Source organism: Thalassophryne amazonica, chromosome 3 (assembly GCF_902500255.1).
Source record: "Thalassophryne amazonica chromosome 3, fThaAma1.1, whole genome shotgun sequence".
In the NCBI taxonomy this organism is placed as follows: Eukaryota; Metazoa; Chordata; class Actinopteri; order Batrachoidiformes; family Batrachoididae; genus Thalassophryne; species Thalassophryne amazonica.
Window position 1 is genome coordinate 59,616,966 of NC_047105.1, and position 21,686 is coordinate 59,638,651.

The following is a 21,686-nucleotide window of genomic DNA, read 5'->3' on the forward strand; positions in this document are numbered from 1 at the left end:
CCTTAGTAAAAGGCACGTGGCAGCCCACCTAGAGTTTGCCAAAAGGCACCTGAAGGACTCTCAGACTATGAGAAAAAATTCTCTGTTCTGAGGAGACAAAGATTGAACTCTTTGGCGTGAATGCCAGGTGTTATGTTTGGACGAAACCAGCCACCATCCCTACAATGAAGCATGGTGGTGACTAGTCAGGATTGAGGGCAAGATGAATGCAGCAATGTACAGAGACATCCTGGATGAAGATCTGCTCCAGAGCGTTCTTGACCTCAGAATGGGGCGACGGTTCGTCTTTCAGCAGTACAATGACCCTAAGCATACAGCAAAGATATCAAAGGAGCAGCTTCAGGACAACTCTGTGAATGTCCTTGAGTGGCCCAGCCAGAGCCCAGACCTGAATCTGATTGAACATCTCTGGAGAGATGTGAAAAAGGCTGTGCACCGACACTCCCCACCCAATCTGATGGAGCTTGAGGTGCTGCAAAGAGAAATGGGCATAACTGCCCAAAGATAGGTGCACCAATCTTGTATTATATATATTCAAGACTTGAGGCTGTAATTGCTGCCAAAGGTGCATCAACAAAGTATTGAGCAAAGGGTGGGAATACTAAAATAATAATAAGAATAATAAAATGTGGAAAAAGTGAAGCACTGTGAATACTTTGCAGACGCACTGTATTGACATCATTCCTCTTGCATCAGTGGTTTCAGATCACTCACTTAAGTTTACAATCTCTTTGAAATTTGTAGCTTCTGCTAAAAGCACAAGCTGTCTGTTCCACCCTATACCAACAAAACTGTTTCAAGACCTGTGGCCTACTCTTTGGCCAACTGTGTTGGAAATTATTAATCCCTCACTAACCTCGGGATCTGTTCCTAAATGTTTTAAATCTGCAGTGATTAAACCATTACTTAAGAAATGTAATCTTAACCCTAGTCTACTGAAAAATTATGGGCAGATATCAACTCTATGATTTTCTTCTAAAAATTTGGAAAAAGTGGTTTTACAGCAGCTCGTGAACAACGTTACTGAGAATAACCTCTTTGAGCCACTGCAGTCTGCTTTTAGAACACATCATTCCACAGAGACAGCTCTCACTAAAGTGAGAAATGATCTTCTGCTTGCAATGGATTCAGATACCACTACAGTTCTATCACTCAGTTGTACATGACAATGACTGCTGGTAATCTCATAAGCATGTAGTCTTTAGAGTATTGCCTTGCATCAGTAAAAAGCAGATGTCCAGCAATTTCTTACTTTTCAATCAATCAATCAATCAATTTTTTTATATAGCACCAAATCACAACAAACAGTTGCCCCAAGGCGCTCCATATTGTAAGGCAAGGCCATACAATAATTATGTAAAACCCCAACGGTCAAAACGACCCCCTGTGAGCAAGCACTTGGCTACAGTGGGAAGGAAAAACTCCCTTTTAACAGGAAGAAACCTCCAGCAGAACCAGGCTCAGGGAGGGGCAGTCTTCTGCTGGGACTGGTTGGGGCTGAGGGAGAGAACCAGGAAAAAGACATGCTGTGGAGGGGAGCAGAGATCGATCACTAATGATTAAATGCAGAGTGGTGCATACAGAGCAAAAAGAGAAAGAAACAGTGCATCATGGGAACCCCCCAGCAGTCTACGTCTATAGCAGCATAACTAAGGGATGGTTCAGGGTCACCTGATCCAGCCCTAACTATAAGCTTTAGCAAAAAGGAAAGTTTTAAGCCTAATCTTAAAAGTAGAGAGGGTGTCTGTCTCCCTGATCTGAATTGGGAGCTGGTTCCACAGGAGAGGAGCCTGAAAGCTGAAGGCTCTGCCTCCCATTCTACTCTTACAAACCCTAGGAACTACAAGTAAGCCTGTAGTCTGAGAGCGAAGCGCTCTATTGGGGTGATATGGTACTACGAGGTCCCTAAGATAAGATGGGACCTGATTATTCAAAACCTTATAAGTAAGAAGAAGAATTTTAAATTCTATTCTAGAATTAACAGGAAGCCAATGAAGAGAGGCCAATATGGGTGAGATATGCTCTCTCCTTCTAGTCCCCGTCAGTACTCTAGCTGCAGCATTTTGAATTAACTGAAGGCTTTTTAGGGAACTTTTAGGACAACCTGATAATAATGAATTACAATAGTCCAGCCTAGAGGAAATAAATGCATGAATTAGTTTTTCAGCATCACTCTGAGACAAGACCTTTCTGATTTTAGAGATATTGCGTAAATGCAAAAAAGCAGTCCTACATATTTGTTTAATATGCGCTTTGAATGACATATACTGATCAAAAATGACTCCAAGATTTCTCACAGTATTACTAGAGGTCAGGGTAATGCCATCCAGAGTAAGGATCTGGTTAGACACCATGTTTCTAAGATTTGTGGGGCCAAGTACAATAACTTCAGTTTTATCTGAGTTTAAAAGCAGGAAATTAGAGGTCATCCATGTCTTTATGTCTGTAAGACAATGCTGCAGTTTAGCTAATTGGTGTGTGTCCTCTGGCTTCATGGATAGATAAAGCTGGGTATCATCTGCGTAACAATGAAAATTTAAGCAATACCGTCTAATAATACTGCCTAAGGGAAGCATATATAAAGTGAATAAAATTGGTCCTAGCACAGAACCTTGTGGAACTCCATAATTAACTTTAGTCTGTGAAGAAGATTCCCCATTTACATGAACAAATTGTAATCTATTAGACAAATATGATTCAAACCACCGCAGCGCAGTGCCTTTAATACCTATGGCATGCTCTGTAATAAAATTTTATGGTCAACAGTATCAAAAGCAGCACTGAGGTCTAACAGAACAAGCACAGAGATGAGTCCACTGTCCGAGGCCATAAGAAGATCATTTGTAACCTTCACTAATGCTGTTTCTGTACTATGATGAATTCTAAAACCTGACTGAAACTCTTCAAATAGACCATTCCTCTGCAGATGATCAGTTAGCTGTTTTACAACTACCCTTTCAAGAATTTTGAGAGAAAAGGAAGGTTGGAGATTGGCCTATAATTAGCTAAGATAGCTGGGTCAAGTGATGGCTTTTTAAGTAATGGTTTAATTACTGCCACCTTAAAAGCCTGTGGTACATAGCCAACTAACAAAGATAGATTGATCATATTTAAGATCGAAGCATTAAATAATGGTAGGGCTTCCTTGAGCAGCCTGGTAGGAATGGGGTCTAATAAACATGTTGATGGTTTGGATGAAGTAACTAATGAAAATAACTCAGACAGAACAATCGGAGAGAAAGAGTCTAACCAATACCGGCATCACTGAAAGCAGCCAAAGATAACGATACGTCTTTGGGATGGTTATGAGTAATTTTTTCTCTAATAGTTAAAATTTTGTTAGCAAAGAAAGTCATGAAGTCATTACTAGTTAAAGTTAATGGAATACTCAGCTCAATAGAGCTCTGACTCTGTCAGCCTGGCTACAGTGCTGAAAAGAAACCTGGGGTTGTTCTTATTTTCTTCAATTAGTGATGAGTAGAAAGATGTCCTAGCTTTACTGAGGGCTTTTTTATAGAGCAACAGACTCTTTTTCCAGGCTAAGTGAAGATCTTCTAAATTAGTGAGACGCCATTTCCTCTCCAACTTACGGGTTATCTGCTTTAAGCTACGAGTTTGTGAGTTATACCACGGAGTCAGACACTTCTGATTTAAAGCTCTCTTTTTCAGAGGAGCTACAGCATCTAAAGTTGTCTTCAATGAGGATGTAAAACTATTGAGATACTCTATCTCCCTTACAGAGTTTAGGTAGCTACTCTGCACTGTGTTGTTATATGGCATTAGAGAACATAAAGAAGGAATCATATCCTTTAACCTAGTTACAGCGCTTTCTGAAAGACTTCTAGTGTAATGAACCTTATTCCCTACTGCTGGGTAGTCCATCAGAGTAAATGTAAATGTTATTAAGAAATGATCAGACAGAAGGGAGTTTTCAGGGAATACTGTTAAGTCTTCTATTTCCATACCATAAGTCAGAACAAGATCTAAGATATGATTAAAGTGGTGGGTGGACTCATTTACTTTTTGAGCAAAGCCAATAGAGTCTAATAATAGATTAAATGCAGTGTTGAGGCTGTCATTCTCAGCATCTGTGTGGATGTTAAAATCGCCCACTATAATTATCTTATCTGAGCTAAGCACTAAGTCAGACAAAAGGTCTGAAAATTCACAGAGAAACTCACAGTAACGACCAGGTGGACGATAGATAATAACAAATAAAACTGGTTTTTGGGACTTCCAATTTGGATGGACAAGACTAAGAGACAAGCTTTCAAATGCATTAAAGCTCTGTCTGGGTTTTTGATTAATTAATAAGCTGGAATGGAAGATTGCTGCTAATCCTCCGCCCCGGCCCGTGCTACGAGCATTCTGACAGTTAGTGTGACTCGGGGGTGTTGACTCATTTAAACTAACATATTCATCCTGCTGTAACCAGGTTTCTGTAAGGCAGAATAAATCAATATGTTGATCAATTATTATATCATTTACCAACAGGGACTTAGAAGAGAGAGACCTAATGTTTAATAGACCACATTTAACTGTTTTAGTCTGTGGTGCAGTTGAAGGTGCTATATTATTTTTTCTTTTGAATTTTTATGCTTAAATAGATTTTTGCTGGTTATTGGTAGTCTGGGAGCAGGCACCGTCTCTACGGGGATGGGGTAATGAGGGGATGGCAGGGGGAGAGAAGCTGCAGAGAGGTGTGTAAGACTACAACTCTGCTTCCTGGTCCCAACCCTGGATAGTCACGGTTTGGAGGATTTAAGAAAATTGGCCAGATTTCTAGAAATGAGAGCTGCTCCATCCAAAGTGGGATGGATGCCGTCTCTCCTAACAAGACCAGGTTTTCCCCAGAAGCTTTGCCAATTATCTATGAAGCCCACCTCATTTTTTGGACACCACTCAGACAGCCAGCAATTCAAGGAGAACATGCGGCTAAACATGTCACTCCCGGTCCGATTGGGGAGGGGCCCAGAGAAAACTACAGAGTCCGACATTGTTTTTGCAAAGTTACACACCGATTTAATGTTAATTTTAGTGACCTCCGATTGGCGTAACCGGGTGTCATTACTGCCGACGTGAATTACAATCTTACCAAATTTACGCTTAGCCTTAGCCAGCAGTTCCAAATTTCCTTCAATGTCGCCTGCTCTGGCCCCCGGAAGACAATTGACTATGGTTGCTGGTGTCGCTAACTTCACATTTCTCAAAACAGAGTCGCCAATAACCAGAGTTTGATCCTCGGCGGGTGTGTCGTCGAGTGGGGAAAAACGGTTAGAGATGTGAACGGGTTGGCGGTGTACACGGGGCTTCTGTTTAGGGCTACGCTTCCTCCTCACAGTCACCCAGTCAGCCTGCTTTCCCGGCTGCTCAGGATCTGCCAGGGGGAAACTAACGGCGGCTAAGCTACCTTGGTCTGCACCGACTACAGGGGCCTGCCTAACTGTAGAATTTTCCACGGTGCGGAGCCGAGTCTCCAATTCGCCCAGCCTGGCCTCCAAAGCTACGAATAAGCTACACTTATTACAAGTACCGTTACTGCTAAAGGAGGCCGAGGAATAACTAAACATTTCACTTTTAAACTCGAACAAGAACAAAATGATGGTTCTTGGTGCAACAAGACATCAGCAACAGTTTGACGAGCTGACGCTTAACCTAGGGTGACTTTTGACCCCACACTGTCCTTTGACCTACACAGAGATATTACGAGGACTGCTTTCTTCCACCTGTGAAACATAGCTAAGATTTGTCCCATCCTGTCTATGGCTGACACAGAGACTTTGATCCAAGCCTTTGTGTCTTCTAGACTGGACTACTGTAATGTTCTGAAAGTGTTTTAACAAGAAGCAGAAAGTTCAACCACATTATACCCAATTATCTTCACTGGCTTCCTGTCTCTGTGAGGTCAGATTTTAAGGTTCTGTTACTAACCTGTAACATTTTTCATGGACTAGCACCTCCCTACTTAGCTGACCTAATTACACCCTACGTACCAACCCCGGCTCTGGGTTCTCAGGGTACAGGACTACTTTATGTCCCTAGGGTGAATAAAAAGTCTGCAGGCCATACAGCCTTCTCTTATCATGCACCTGTTTTGTAGAATGATCTCCCTGATGGGGTAAAACAGATTCTGTAGAGACATCAAGTCCAGAATTAAGACGCATCTATTCTCCCTCTCATATGGCTAGGATACTGGCATAGTATGGAACTATGCTTCCTATTCCCTTTAACTCATCTCATTAGCAAAAGAACAGGTCTCAGCCTCACTTCATGTAAATTCCGGGTCCGTTAGTGAAGTTCAGGGCTAGCTACCAGCAATCACCTTAGTATTCTCTCCGTTTCCCTGTTGATCTCAGACCTTGAAGTTTTTCCCAGTCAACCAATTCTGCTCTTTTTCTCTCTGTCTGAGGCACTGATGACACTGTGCAAGGTTGACGGCTGTGCACCACAGGGTACTGGACTGACCACGAGATGCCCTGAATGAAGCTGACGGAGCACACTGCAGTCTACTTCTGGGATGTACTCTTACATGGTGATGTGAAGGATGGATGCTGTCCCCACATCCCAGGGCACTGGACGACCACCTCCCAATGACTGTGTGCTCATCTCAATAATGCACTTTGTTTTGATGCTATTCTGTTTCTTCAGCTTGGTAAAAACTTTGTAGCTATTAGAATAGCCCTCTGAGTCTGGTCTGCTTGAGGTTTCTTCTGCAGCATTATAAGAGGGAGTTTTTCTTACCACCTGCTCTAGGGGTTGGTAAGGTTAGATTTTACTCATGTGAAGCACCTTGAGGCAGCTTTGTTATTTGGTGCTGTATAAATTAAATAAACTGAAAATTGAATTGAAATTAATAGTGTTCCATTTTTCTGTGTTACCCTGGTATTTATACAACTTTTTATTTTCAGAATCAAAGCAAACTTATGCTCTCCGGAGATGTGATAATGGTGACTTTAAACTATATGACATACATGCAATGAGTGGTATTTACTTTTAACATGAGGGGTGTTCGTAGCAGTCACTGTGGTTGCTGCAATGGAATTTGTAGTGGTGGTGGTGGTTGTTGTTGTTGCAGAACTGCTCACAGAGGTGTCTGGTGCACCAGTCGAGTTTGCATCGATGGCATTGCTGGCATCAGTAACGGTTGAATTCCCATATCCTGCACCAAATGTAAAGAAAGCTCCTACAGATAGGAAAAGTTGCAGCTTTTAAATATGGTGCCTGAACAAATTATAGGCATGCAATTAAATAAATGATTAAAATTTAAAATTACAAGATGTCATTGAAAGATATTTAACAGTATCTTAAAGAAATTCACTGTAAACTCACCATCAAGTACCACAGACATACTAAAAGTACCTACAGGAGAGAGAAAAAAAAGATAGCATGCGTGTTACATATATGATGACATACATTATTACATAGTGCCCCTGTGCAACTTGTCAATTATAGCTCTTCTCCATTAATGCATTACAGTACACTGTATATGACACCTAAGTAGATCCTTGTCATTTGATTGGTGAATTGAATGTCACATGACATGCTTGATTCATCTCACACAGTGATATAATGCACCATGCGATTTCATTGCATTTCCATCCATCCATCCATTTTCTTCCGCTTTATCCAGAGTCGGGTCGTAGGGGGGCAGCAGCTCAAGCAAAGCCGCCCAGACCTCCCGATCCACACACACCTCCTCCAGCTCCTCCGGGAGAACCCCAAGGCGTTCCCAAGCCAGCCGAGAGATGCAGTCCCTCCAACGTGTCCTGGGTCTTCCCGGGGGCCTCCTCCCAATGGGACGCGCCCGGAACACCTCTCCAGCGAGGCATCCGGGGGCATCTGGAAAAGATGCCCGAGCCACCTCAACTGACTCTTTTCGATGTGGAGGAGCAGCGGCTCGACTCCGAGCTCCTCCCGAGTGACCGAGCTCCTCACCCTATCTCTAAGGGAGCGCCCAGCCACCCTGCGGAGGAAACTCATCTAGGCCGCTTGTACTCACAATCTCGTTCTTTCGGTCATGAGCCAAATCTCATGACCATAGGTGAGGATCGGAACGTAGATCGATCGGTAAATCAATCAATCAATCAATTTTTTTTTTTTTATATAGCGCCAAATCACAACAAACAGTTGCCGCAAGGCCATACAATAATTATGTAAAACCCCAACGGTCAAAACGACCCCCTGTGAGCAAGCACTTGGCTACAGTGGGAAGGAAAAACTCCCTTTTAGCAGGAAGAAACCTCCAGCAGAACCAGGCTCAGGGAGGGGCAGTCTTCTGCTGGGACTGGTTGGGGCTGAGGGAGAGAACCAGGAAAAAGACATGCTGTGGAGGGGAGCAGAGATCGATCACTAATGATTAAATGCAGAGTGGTGCATACAGAGCATGCCATCAGTCTATAAAAGATAGACTGATCATATTTAAGATCGAAGCATTAATTAATGGTAGGGCTTCCTTGAGCAGCCTGGTAGGAATGGGGTCTAATAGACATGTTGATGGTTTGGAGGAAGTGACTAATGAAAATAACTCAGAACAATCGGAGAGAAAGAGTCTAACCAAATACCAGCATTACTGAAAGCAGCCAAAGATAACAATATGTCTTTGGGATGGTTATGAGTAATTTTTCCTCTAATAGTTAAAATTTTATTAGCAAAGAAAGCCATGAAGTCATTACTAGTTAAAGTTAAAGGAATACTCGGCTCAATAGAGCTCTGACTCTGTCAGCCTGGCTACAGTGCTGAAAAGAAACCTGGGGTTGTTCTTATTTTCTAGTAGTGAGTATGAGTAGTAAGATGTCCTAGCTTTACGGAGGGCTTTTTTTTATAGAGCAACAGACTTTTTCCAGGCTAAGTGAAAATCTTCTAAATTAGTGAGACGCCATTTCCTCTCCAACTTACGGGTTATCTGCTTTAAGCTGTGAGTTTGTGAGTTATACCACGGAGTCAGGCACTTCTGATTTAAGGCTCTCTTTTTCAGAGGAGCTACAGCATCCAAAGTTGTGCTCAATGAGGATGTAAAACTATTGACGAGATAATCTATCTCACTCACAGAGTTTAGGTAGCTACTCTGCCCTGTGTTGGTATATGGCATTGGAGAACATAACAAAGAAGGAATCATATCCTTAAACCTAGTTACAGCGCTTTCCGAAAGACTTCCACTGTAATGAAACTTATTCCCCACTGCTGGGTAATCCATTAAAGTAAATGTAAATTTTATTAAGAAATGATCAGACAGAAGGGGGTTTTCAGGGAATACTGTTAAGTCTTCAATTTCCATACCATAAGTCAAAACAAGATCTAAAGTATGATTAAAGTGGTGGGTGGACTCATTTACATTTTGAGCAAAGCCATTTGAGTCTAATAATAGATTAAATGCAGTGTTGAGGCTGTCGTTCTCAGCATCTATGTGGATGTTAAAATCGCCCACTATAATTATCTTATCTGAGCTAAGCACTAAGTCAGACAAAAGGTCTGAAAATTCACAGAGAAACTCACAGTAACGACCAGGTGGACGATAGATAACAACAAATATAACTGTTTTTTGGGACTTCCAATTTGGATGGACAAGACTAAGAGTCAAGCTTTCAAATGAATTAAAGCTCTGTCTGGGTTTTTGATTAATTAATAAGCTGGAGTGGAAGATTGCTGCTAATCCTCCCCCTCGGCCCGTGCTACGAGCGTTCTGGCAGTTAGTGTGACTCGGGGGTGTTGACTCATTTAAACTAACATATTCATCCTGCTGTAACCAGGTTTCTGTAAGACAGAATAAATCAATATGTTGATCAATTATTATATCATTTACTAACAGGGACTTAGAAGAGAGAGATCTAATGTTTAATAGACCACATTTAACTGTTTTAGTCTGTGGTGCAGTTGAAGGTGCTATACGAGGTCTGTCCATAAAGTATCATACCTTTTTATTTTTTTTTTAACTATATGGACTTGATTCATATGTTTTCACGTTAGACAAGCTTGAACCCTCGTGCGCATGCGTGAGTTTTTCCATGCCTGTCGGTGACGTCATTCACCTGTGAGCACGCCTTGTGGAAGGAGTGGTCCCCCCCCATCGTCGGATTTTCATTGTCTGGAAATGGCGGAATGATTTGGGGGTTTTTTCATCAGAATTTTTTCAGAAGCTGTTAGAGACTGGCACCTGGAAACCATTCGAAAAATTGATCTGGCTTTCGGTGAAAATTTTACGGGCTTCACAGAGAATAAGGTCTGTTAGTACAGCTTTAAGGACCCCTTTAAGGACGCTCGGCGCACCGCGCTCCGAGCTGCGACGACGCGGCACAAGCCACTGGACCATTTCTAAACAGATGGCTCTGTGGATACGAGACTGTCGTGTGCTCTTTCTCTGGTTATCACAAGAGCTGGACATCAGCCATTTTCCAGCAGATTTTACTTTTAACAAGAGATTTTGTCATGGAAAGCCGCACGGAGGCTTCGCGCGTCACGACCGATTCGCTGTGGAAGCAAGACAAAGGAACACCTCCGTTTCAGCGTGTCAGAGGACAAGTTTGGACATGTCTATCTCGGCTTTCAATGCTTACCAGTCCAGTAAGCATCAGTGAAATTGTGGAGAGCTGGACATGTCCAAACTTGTCCTCTGACACGCCGAAACGGAGGTGTTCCTTTGTCTCGCTTCCAAAGCGAATCGGTCTTTATGCGCAAAGCCTCCGCGCAGCTTTCCATAACCAGAGAAAGAGCACACGACGGTCTCGTATCCACAGAGCCACCCGTTTAGAAATGGTCCGGTGGCTTGTGCCGCGTCGTCGCAGCTCGGAGCGCGACGCACTGAGCATCCTTAAAGGGGTCCTTAAAGCTGTACTAACATTGCGTATGCGACACTTCCGGGGCGCTGCACTGTGGCGACTCGGGCTCCCATGTTTGTGTCTTTTAACTTTTAAATACTTTGTACTGCTCTGTGTGGATGTGGCGAAAGGTGATAAGGACAACGGTCAGTATATTCTGCACAACCAACTTTGAACGGATCGGTGAAGATCACAGATTGGTGAAGATCCAGGAACTCTTGGACTTGTTTAGCGGCTAGGCTAATAATAGTACACCGGGCACTATGTGGCATGTCCTTATTGTGCTGCTGCTGCTGCTGTTGTTTTTGGCAGTAAGTGAATCAGTTTGCAACAACCTTCAAGGTGGATCCTTATCAACAGCATGCAATGGACTTAATTTTGCTTACTCGAGGGAGTTTTTGTTGCCGCTACAATCCAGTGGCGACGTGCTCCCGAGCGGGTTACCGGAGGAGGTGAGGAGAGAGTACCCGATCATCGGTACGAGAACACGGAAGAAACGGGGCAAACGTGGAGGTGTCCGGCAACGGCTTCGGAAAAGGGGTAATAAACCGCCGCTCCCGTCCATGATTCTGAGTAATGTTCGATCTCTGCCCAGTAAAATGGATGAACTTCGCCTCAACTGTCGCTATAGTCACGCGTACAGGGAGTCCTGCGTTATGGTTTTAACTGAGTAGTGGCTTCAGGAAGATATACTGGACAGTTTAATTTACATTGAGGGGTTCTCGTGTGTGCGTGCAGATAGAACCCTGTCATCAGGGAAGAGCAGAGGCGGTGGGATTTGCATCTATGTTAAGGAGACGTGGTGCAAACAGTACTCAACTAGAGTGCAAATGTGTGACCCAGACTTGGAGTTACTGTGTGTGTCAATGCGACCATTCTATTTACCCCGCAAAATTGGAAATGTCAATTATTGCAGCGTATGTTCCACCGAACGGTAACGCAAATAAAGCTGCCAGTCGCTTGGCAGAATGTGTGCACAGTCAGCTGCAACGCACTCCAGGGGCTGCTGTCTTCATACTGGGGGACTTAAACCATTGTCGCCTTGAGCGAGCGCTCCCTGGCTTCCACCAGTATATTAAATGTAAAACACGAAAGGATAACATACTGGAAAATGTTTTGGCAACATCAAGAGTGCATTTAGAGCTAAAACACTCCCACCCCTGGCAAATTCAGATCATGCCACTGTCCACTTGATGCCCACATATAAAACTGTGCTCAAGTCCTCTAAGCCACTACACAAGACTGTGTTACAGTGGTCAGAGGACAGTGTGGAAACTTTGAGAGGGTATTTCTCCTGTACGGACTGGAGCATCTTCCACAGCCTGGAGTTGAATGAAGCCACAGAGACTATTACGGATTATATACATTTTTGTGTGGATATTGTGGTGCCAAAAAAAGATAGTGGTTTTCCCAAACAATAAGAGTCATATAACCAAGGAGGTGAAAGCCAGCATCAACAAAAAGCGAATGGCTTTTAGAGACAATGACAGAGCTGCAGTAGCCCAGGCCCAGAAGGAACTTAATGTTGTGCTGGCCAATGCACGGAAAAGGGAACGGGACTGCTTAGAACATGGGCTTAAGTCCTTGGACAACAAAAAACTCTTGGACTCTATGAAAAGGATAACGGGCATGAACATAAACAAACAGCAATTAATTACAAGGAATGATGACGATTTTGCCAACAACTTAAATGATTTTTTCTTGAGATTTAACAGGGAGAATTATGTTGAGTGTGAACCAGTAGCTGACTTGGGGCATGCATCCGAAATGAGTAGCTCTGATATTGATCAGCAATGTATTCAAGCCATTTTTAGTAAAGTGTATTCTACCAAAGCTGCAGGACCAGACAGCCTGTCAGCTTTTTTACTGAAAAACTGTGCACAGGAACTTTCAGAGGCATGGTGCCCTATTTTCCAAATGACAGCTTTGAGTTGTTCTGTTCCTCTATGCTGGAAGCGGTCGACCATTATACCCATACCAAAAATTTCAGCCCTGGCCACTAATAAAGATTACAGGCCCGTGGCTTTAACCAGCATTGTTATGAAATGCTTTGAGAAGGTAATGGTCAATAGACTGAAGTTGGAAGTGTCCAAGTCTCTTGACCCGATGCAATTTGCATATAAGCAGGGACTTGGCACTACAGATGCCATTGTGTGTATGTCACACATGATTTACAAGCACTTAGAGAATGCTGATTGTTACGCACGTGTGTTATTCGCTGATTTCTCGTCGGCCTTTGACACAGTTCGCCCTCATCTTTTAGTCCAAAAACAGAGATCTTAATGTTAGCTCCTCCCTTGTTAGGTGGTTTTACTCTTTTTTAACTAATAGGTCACAGCAAGTTAGAGTAAACAACTCCTTGTCTAAAGCACAATCCTGCAGTACAGGAGTACCTCAAGGGGCTGTAAGCTCTCCCATTCTTTTCACCCTATACACCAATGGCTGTAGGAGCATAAATCCAAGCAACAAAATCTTGAAATTCTCAGACGACACAATTATTGAGCTTATTTTCAGCTGGTGAAAGTCCGTCAGTTTATTTTAATGAAATCGACTCCTTTCAGTCTTGGTGTGAGGAGCACCACTTGACTCTAAATGGGGTTAAAACCAAAGAAATGGTCTTTGATCCACAAAGACTCCTGCCCCATGACCCAGTAATCATTGGAGGCAGGGAGATAGAACAGGTGGAGTCAGTGAAATATCTGGGCGTCTACGTGGATAATCTTCTGAGGTGGAATGTGCATGTGGATTTCTTATGTAAGAAATTTTCCCAAAGACTCCACTTCCTCAGAAGACTTAGATTGTTTGGTATGTGCACCCGAATCATGGTTTGTTTTTATAATGCGGTGCTGGAGAGCCTCATTAGGTGCAGGGTAAAACCAAAATAGGACAGCTTGTAAAAAAAACGCAATGAAAATCATAGGACAGAAGGAGTTTCCTTCTCTCCAGACAATTTTTGAAACCTCTGTCCTGGCACAAGCCAAAGCCATAACCAGAGAACCCTCCCATCCACTGCATAGTGAATATACTCTGCTACCTTCTGGGAGGCGCTGCCGAGCGATCAGGCACCGCAGTAACAGGTTTAAACTCTCTTTTGTTCCCATGTCAGTGGTTTTGTTAAATAAGACAAGACAGTAGGAATGTGATTTTTTTTTTTTATTTAATTGTTGAATTGTAATTATGTTATTTATGGGGCACGTGCAATATACTGAAGTCACTTTATTTGCAAAGGCATTTTACTTGGAATTGTGCAATATCATGACATGGTCATATTCCTTTTGTTGAAATTGTGCAGACCAGCTGACTGCTGTAATGTTGTCTGTGTGTTCGGATGTTAAATGTTGTGAATGTTGTTTATGTGTTAAACAACACTGTGAGCCCAAGACAAATTTCCCCTGTGGGGACAATAAAGTTTAACCTAACCTAACAGACCTTATTCTCTGTGAAGCCTGTAAAATTTTCACCGAAAGCCAGATAAATTTTTCGAATGGTTTCCAGGTGCCAGTCTCTAACAGCTTCTGAAAAAATTCTGATGGAAAAAAACCCCAAATCATTCCACCATTTCCAGACAATGAAAATCCGACGACGGGGCGGGACCACTCCTTCCACAAGGCCTGCTCACAGGTGAATGACGTCACCGACAGGCGTGGAAAAACTCATGCATGCGCACAAGGGTTCAAGCTTGTCTGACGTGAAAACATATGAATCAAATCCATACAGTTTTTAAAAAAAACTAAAAAGGTACGATACTTTATGGACAGACCTTGTATTATTTTTTCTTTTTTAATTTTTATGCTTAAATAGATTTTTACTGGTTGTTAGTGGTCTGGGAGCAGGCACCGTCTCTACGGGGATGGGGTATTGGGGGGATGGCAGGGGGGGAGAAGCTGCAGAGAGGTGTGTAAAACTACAACTCTGCTTCCTGGTCCCAACCCTGGATAGTCACGGTTTGGAGGATTTAAGAAAACTGGCCAGATTTCTAGAAATGAGAGCTGCTCCATCCAAAGTGGGATGGATGCCGTCTCTCCTAACAAGACCAGGTTTTCCCCAGAAGCTTTGCCAATTATCTATGAAGCCCACCTCATTTTTTGGACACCACTCAGACAGCCAGCAATTCAAGGAGAACATGCGGCTAAACATGTCACTCCCGGTCCCATTGGGGAGGGGCCCAGAGAAAACTACAGAGTCCGACATTGTTTTTGCAAAGTTACACACCGATTCAATGTTAATTTTAGTGACCTCCGATTGGCGTAACCGGGTGTCATTACTGCCGACGTGAATTACAATCTTACCGAATACTGAAAGATGAACCGTCGCCCCAGTCTGAGGTCAAGAGCATTCTGGAGCAGGTTTTCATCCAGGATGTGTCTGTACATTGTTGCATTCATCTTTCCCTCAATCCTGACTAGTCTCCCAGTTCCTGCCACTGAAAAACATCCCCACAGCATGATGTTGCCACCACCATGCTTCACTGTAGGGATGGTGTCTGGTTTCCTCCAAACATGATGCCTGACATTCACACCAAAGAGTTCAATCTTTGTCTCATCAGACCAGAGAATTTTGTTTCTCATGGTCTGAGAGTCATTCAGGTGCCTTTTGACAAACTCCAGGTGGGCTGCCATGGGTCCTTTACTAAGGAGTGGCTTCTGTCTAAAGTTTCCCTGCAGCGAGCCCTACAGTGAGCGTTGCAGGATAGGGAGACTGGGACCAGCTTCCATCGAAAGATTTTTAAATTTATAACCCTCTGAAACACTATTGCCTGCATTTTGAGTGCTAATTTTTGTGAAGTAAACCCATATATACATTTTTTTAATCTTTGTTACAGCCAAACGAAGCATCAGGCCAAAACACAGAACAATGTAGATGTGTGTCAGGAACATCACAACTGCTATTTTAAACACAGCAGTTTATGAAAGAAAATCCTTATGTGTTTTCTTCTTACATTAAATAACTTGTAATTAAAATAGTTTTAAGTAAAAAAAAAAAAAAAAAAAAAAAAAAAGATTCTTTAGAAATCTTTGATGATTGTAAATTAAAACCACAACTTATCTGTTGTTTCAGGTGAGATGATTTCTTGATTAACATGGTAATGAACCTTGGATATTTATTTTTAGACAAAATAGCATGAAAAGTAATGTGTACATTTTTAAGTCTGGCAGATTCCTTTATTCATGTCTACATTTCAACCAGGAAAAACACAGTAAATATTTATTATAAACACAACAGGAGATGAAATGACTGCAGTGTTTGTTCATTAGGATTTCTCAATGTGACATAAACCCCATAATTAAATCATTTGTTACGTTAGTAAATTCAACATTAAACTACATCCTTATTGACTATGTGATTGCTTTTAATGTTGCAATGAGGACATTAGTAAAATATGAATTTCACTCTTCTAGTGACTGTGAATGTTTTATAATTATGCAGAATAGGGGTGGGGCTTTTTCTACCTGTGCAAATGTCTTAACTGAACTTGACTTCATGGACATGTTTAATGATTCATTAATTTAATGAATGAATACAAGGCGCTCACTACACACCGGGAGCAACTAGGGGATTAAGGACCTTGCCCAAGCAAGGGCCTTTAGTGATTTTCCAGTCACGCTGGGATTTGAACTGAGGATCTCAAGCCCAAGTTGTTTTTTTTTTGGCGCTGGTCATGGCGACAAGCAGCAGCAGCGTGTTGAGTGTGCAGTGTGTATGAGGACTATCTTTTGGGTGTGATCGCTCCTTCTGGTGCTAAAGTGACTGTCCTGCAATAACTGACAGCCGATCACATCATCTGCGGTGCATATTTTTGCAACAGAATGGCCTGGTTGGGATATTTGCTCATTCTTACCTGTGTGGTGTACCTGTCTTGGGCCTGTGCGCAAACAGCGGCGGCGTCCAGTACACCCACAAATTTCTTCTCCGTCTCCAAGACTCGGGCGCTGGATCTATTAATCCATCAGTGGTTTTCCCGAATGAAATGCTTCAATCCAGGGTAGAAGTTAGAGAAGCTTTTGGGCGGCATAAAACGCTTCTTCCAAAGAAAAGGGGAAGACGTGGTGGAGTTCGCCAGCGGCTAAGAAGAGAGGGAATGCGTCGGACTCCCCTTCCTACGATAATGCTTTCTAATTCCCAGTCCTTACAGAGAAAAATCGACGAGCTTCGAGCCAATGTGCACTTCTTGGAGGAATATAAAAACTCTTGCCTCATTGCGCTCACAGAATCGTGGCTAAAGAACCAGGATGTAAACTCGGAGCTGGATTTAGCTGAGTTTGGACAGCCACTCAGACTCGATCGGGACTCCCAAGTGACCGGTAAGTCACTTGGGGGTGGAGTATGCCTGTACGTGAATCAAAATTGGTGCAAGACCGAAATTGTGAGGGAGTCTGTGTGTATGGAGGACATCGAACTCCTGTCAGTGTCTCTGCGTCCGTTCCACCTCCCGAGGGAATTCCCTCAGCTGTTTGTGACTGTTTACATTCATCCAAAGGCGAATGCTGACGTAGCTGCGCGGATGATTACACGCACTGTGCACAAACTCCAGGGCATCTCCCCAGATGCGCCTAATTTAATCATGGGAGATTTTAATAATTGTAACCCTGCTAAATTGCTTCCAGGGTTTGAACAATATGTAACTTGCCCCACACGATGCACAAAATGTCTCGATCTGTGTTTTGGGTCAATCAAAGGCGCATATAGATCCTTCAGCAGAGCGCCACTAGGGTCGTCCGACCATAATGTCATTCACCTTGTGCCCTATTACCAACCTCTCTTTGAGTCAAAGCAGAGAGACGCTCAGCGTCTGTGTGGAACACAGATTCCATTCAGTGCCTCCAGGAGTGCCTTGATTGCACAGATTGGGATGTTTTTAAAGACAACTGCAAAGATCTTGACGAACTTACAGAAACTGTCTGCCTACATCTCGTTTTGTGAAAACATAACTATCCCTCGCAGATCATTTTGTTCCTTCTCAAACAAATTCTGGTTCTCTAAAGATGTTAGAGACTCAATAATACAGAGAAATAAATGCTTTGAAGGAGGGGATATGTCTATGTATCACATATTGCAGAAAGAAGTCAAAAGAAATATTAGAAGAGCTAGAAATGACCACAACAACAAAGTGCAAAGCCTTTTTACTTCTGGAAATCTACGTTCATCTTGGAAGGGAATGAAATCTATGTTAGGAATGGAATCAATTGAATACTTTTTATAATCGATTTAATGTCCTGAATTTTAATCATAAAATGTGTGTCCTTCAGAATGATGAGCCCAGTAATATTAACTTATCCATTGACAGAGGTGTGGTCCTTAAGCACCTTAAAAGTGTTAAGGAAAGGACAAGTCCAGGGCCTGATAGTATTGGGGGAAGGGTACTTAAAAACTGTGCAGAGCAATTGGCTGATATATTCTGCCACATCTTTTCTTGTTCAATCCAACTTTGCAGAGTACCCTCCCTTTGGAAATCCTCAACAATTGTTCCAATACCAAAAAACAAGTCACCTAAAGAACCGAACGATTACAGGCCTATAGCACTAACATCTCTCGTTATGAAGACTTTTGAGAAAATTGTAAAAGAGGAGCTATTAAGACAAACACAGGGAGTGTTAGACCCACTCCAGTTCGCATACAGATCTGGAAGGGGCGCGGATGATGCGATCTCCACTCTACTTAATCTGGCTTTGCAGCATCTTGAAGGTGCAAATACCTTTATTCAGATGTTGTTTATTGATTTCTCCTCTGCTTTTAACTGCATACAACTACATGTATTGGCAGAGCGATTAAGAGACATGAACATTGATGTTGGCCTAATTTTATGGATTATTGACTTTTTAACAAACAGATCGCAGAGAGTCAGAGTTAATGAAACTCTCTCCGATGCTGTTGTATCATCCACTGGGGTCCCTCAGGGCTGCATTTTATCTCCTTTGTTGTTTGTTCTTTATACTAATCTCTGTCAAAGCCAACATGATAATCATCACATCATAAAATATGCAGATGATTCAGTTATCCTGTCCCTTCTGCACGGTGATGACTCCACAGACCATAGCTTGGTCTTGCTGGACTTTTTAGAGTGGTGCCATTCATCCTCTCTATATATAAATGTGGACAAAACTAAAGAAATGCACATTGATTTCAGGAAAACACCACCTGTTCTGAATCAAATGTCCACTGATGGGAAGCCCATAGATGTTGAGAATTATAAGTATCTGGGTACCCAAATTGACAATAAATTATCTTTTGAATTGCAGGTTAATGCAGTGTGCAGTAAGGCGCATCAAAGAATGCACTTTCTGCGAAAACTTAGGAATTACAACGTAGATGGTGTCTTCATGAAAATGTTTTACAGTTGCTTTGTGGAGTCTGTTAACCTTTTCCTTCCTGTGTTGGCTGAACTTACTGAACCTTAAGAATCGCAACCGTCTTTGTAATATTGTCAAGGAATGTGGTAAAATTATGGGAACTCAGTGCACGGACATCATGGACCTTTTTAAAACAAGGATTGTGTCAAAAGCCAAGAAAATTATGGCAGATTCGGCACACCCTGTGCACTCACAATTTAAGTTTCTGCCCTCGGGCAGACGCCTGGTAATGCCCAGATGCAGAACCAACAGACTAAAAAACTCTTTTATTCCCACAGCCATTGCTCTCCTAAATAACACCTAAGGACTCACTGTTGTACTTACATCTACACTGACTTGCACCTTATTTTTCTTGGTTTTTGTTTTGTATATTTATTCTGCTGTGTTTTTATGAACTTGTATGATGTGGTTTTATGAATGCAATTTTTACTGCTGACAGCACCTGAACTGCCCCCATGGGGACTAAATAAACGATCAAATGAAATCAACGCTTAACAACTAGACCATCACATAATAATCAGGGGTGAAAGTAAGAGCTTTGCTCGCTTGCATTATATTAAAGATATTAATATTAAACTCTGCTCTTAACCCACCTGCAGCGCCGCTTTTACGCTGCGCTTTTCCATGAAAATATTAAATAATACAAATAAGATGAAACAGCCACACCAGCCAGGGTGAAAGTAAGATTATTCAATAATTTCTGGACCAAGTTGAAAGAAATTTGAAAATACTAGACTGGAATATTCAGTATATCAGAGAGAAATTAATATAATTTGTGTATATTCTTATATTAGTAGACGGACCCGGTGCCACGAGGGGGCGTTTGGGGGCGACACCCCCTCACGTCATCAACCTTGCCCCATCGGATGTGAGTTATCAAAAATAAAAATTAAAAAAAAAGAAAAAGAAATACTGGAAAATATAGCGCCTCGCAGTTTCGCAGATTTTGTTTTTAGTCCAATTTTGCATGTTTTTTTTTTTTTACAGCGCATTGTGCTCTGCGTCCTCATCAAGCAGCCCGGTGTTCTGTCGAGATGACGGGACACCTGTTGCGGCACCACAAAGGGAGAGTACGCGCATTGTGTTCTGCGTCTGTTTAGAAGAATCTTCTCGCCCAGAAGAAAAAAAGAGCGCCAACAACTACCCATAACTGTGTTCTTCACTCGGAAAAAGACACCTGCAGCGAGGCCTTCAGGGGAGCGGCGCCACGATGAAGTGGCGCGATCAGAGGAATGATGAAATACTGGTCAGTCACTATTAATAATTTCTTATGTGTCCAACCTGGTAGGTTGATCGTTAAAATTAAATTCGTTAGTTCTAAAAGCCATCATAATTATTTATAGGAAAACGTTCTATTTTTATTTCTCAAACAAATGTTTGGGCCTGAAAACAGGTTGGTCTTATTTTTCTAAGGTTTGAACTTTGAGAGTGTTTACACACGAGAGAAAAGTGAGAAAACGTTAATGCCTGTTTGAGAAAAGTGTATCAAGTGTGTAGTGAGGGGTTTTACAGCCTTAAAACATCTATAATAATTGTAAAAAAATAACGCTGTCTACTTCACGGATTTCGCCTATTGCGGGCTATTTTTAGAGCGTAACTCCCGCGATAAACGAGGGACCACTGTATATATACATGAAAGGTTTATCTTTGACCCGTTGTGTGACTGTCATGCCCAATTGCGCTGTGTTTGCGCTTGTGATGGAGGGCTGTATGTGGGGTTAATCTACTGTCTCGTGTCATTTCTCAGATCAGTTGTTGGTTTGGTTTTGTGGTATGCAGGAGATCACTTGACCGAGGGTCTATACGTTAAAATAATAATTAAAAAATTACTGTCATCACTCTTTACTCTTACTCAGTCAGTCTCTTACAACAGTGTAGCCTAAATACACGAGCTTTCTAGGAGCGCACCCAATTCATTATGCACGCTCAGAGGCACGTCCCCTCCGGTGCGCACTTTTTTTTTTGGAGGGGGCACCCATTTTTTTTCTGGCGCGGGGCATGTTAGTAGAATATATAATGTCAAAGAGAGTGTCATGTGACCCACCAAAGAAAGAAAAAATATTTGCATTCTATGAATTTGCACTTACTGAATATCTCAGGATGGAAAACCTAATGTGAAGAAAAAACCAGAGGTTAATTAAAAAGGGATAAATTGAGACTTGTGAATTTGAGACTTCTAACTGAATTGTGAGCATTCAGGCAGTAAAACTGAAGTCATTACTTACAGAATACAGATTGACACAATAAATCATTTTCTAACCTTTTTTCAGCAATTTCAGTCATTTCCCCACATCACTGTCCGAAAAATGAGGTGGGCTTCATAGATAATTGGCAAAGCTCCTGGGGAAAACCTGGTCTTGTTAGGAGAGACGGCATCCATCCCACTTTGGATGGAGCAGCTCTCATCTCTAAAAATCTGGCCAATTTTAAACCCTCCAAATTGTGACTATAGTCTGTAGTCTTATACACCTCTCTGCAGCTTCTTTCCCCCTGCCATCCCCCCAATACCCCATCCCCGTAGAGACGG

At 42.3% G+C, this 21,686-nt stretch overlaps 1 protein-coding gene across 2 annotated transcripts in view; it reads right to left on the reverse strand.

Moving 5' to 3' along the window:
• Positions 1–21,686, reverse strand: part of tgfa (transforming growth factor, alpha) — a 79,184-nt gene that overhangs the window by 49,644 nt on the left and 7,854 nt on the right. For both annotated transcript variants that reach the window (XM_034166425.1, XM_034166424.1), the window contains exons 2-3: positions 7,330–7,359; positions 6,992–7,183 (exon numbers count right to left, since the gene is read on the reverse strand). In XM_034166425.1, the coding sequence (XP_034022316.1) occupies positions 6,992–7,183; positions 7,330–7,359 (222 nt within the window). The remainder of the gene's footprint in view (positions 1–6,991; positions 7,184–7,329; positions 7,360–21,686) is intronic.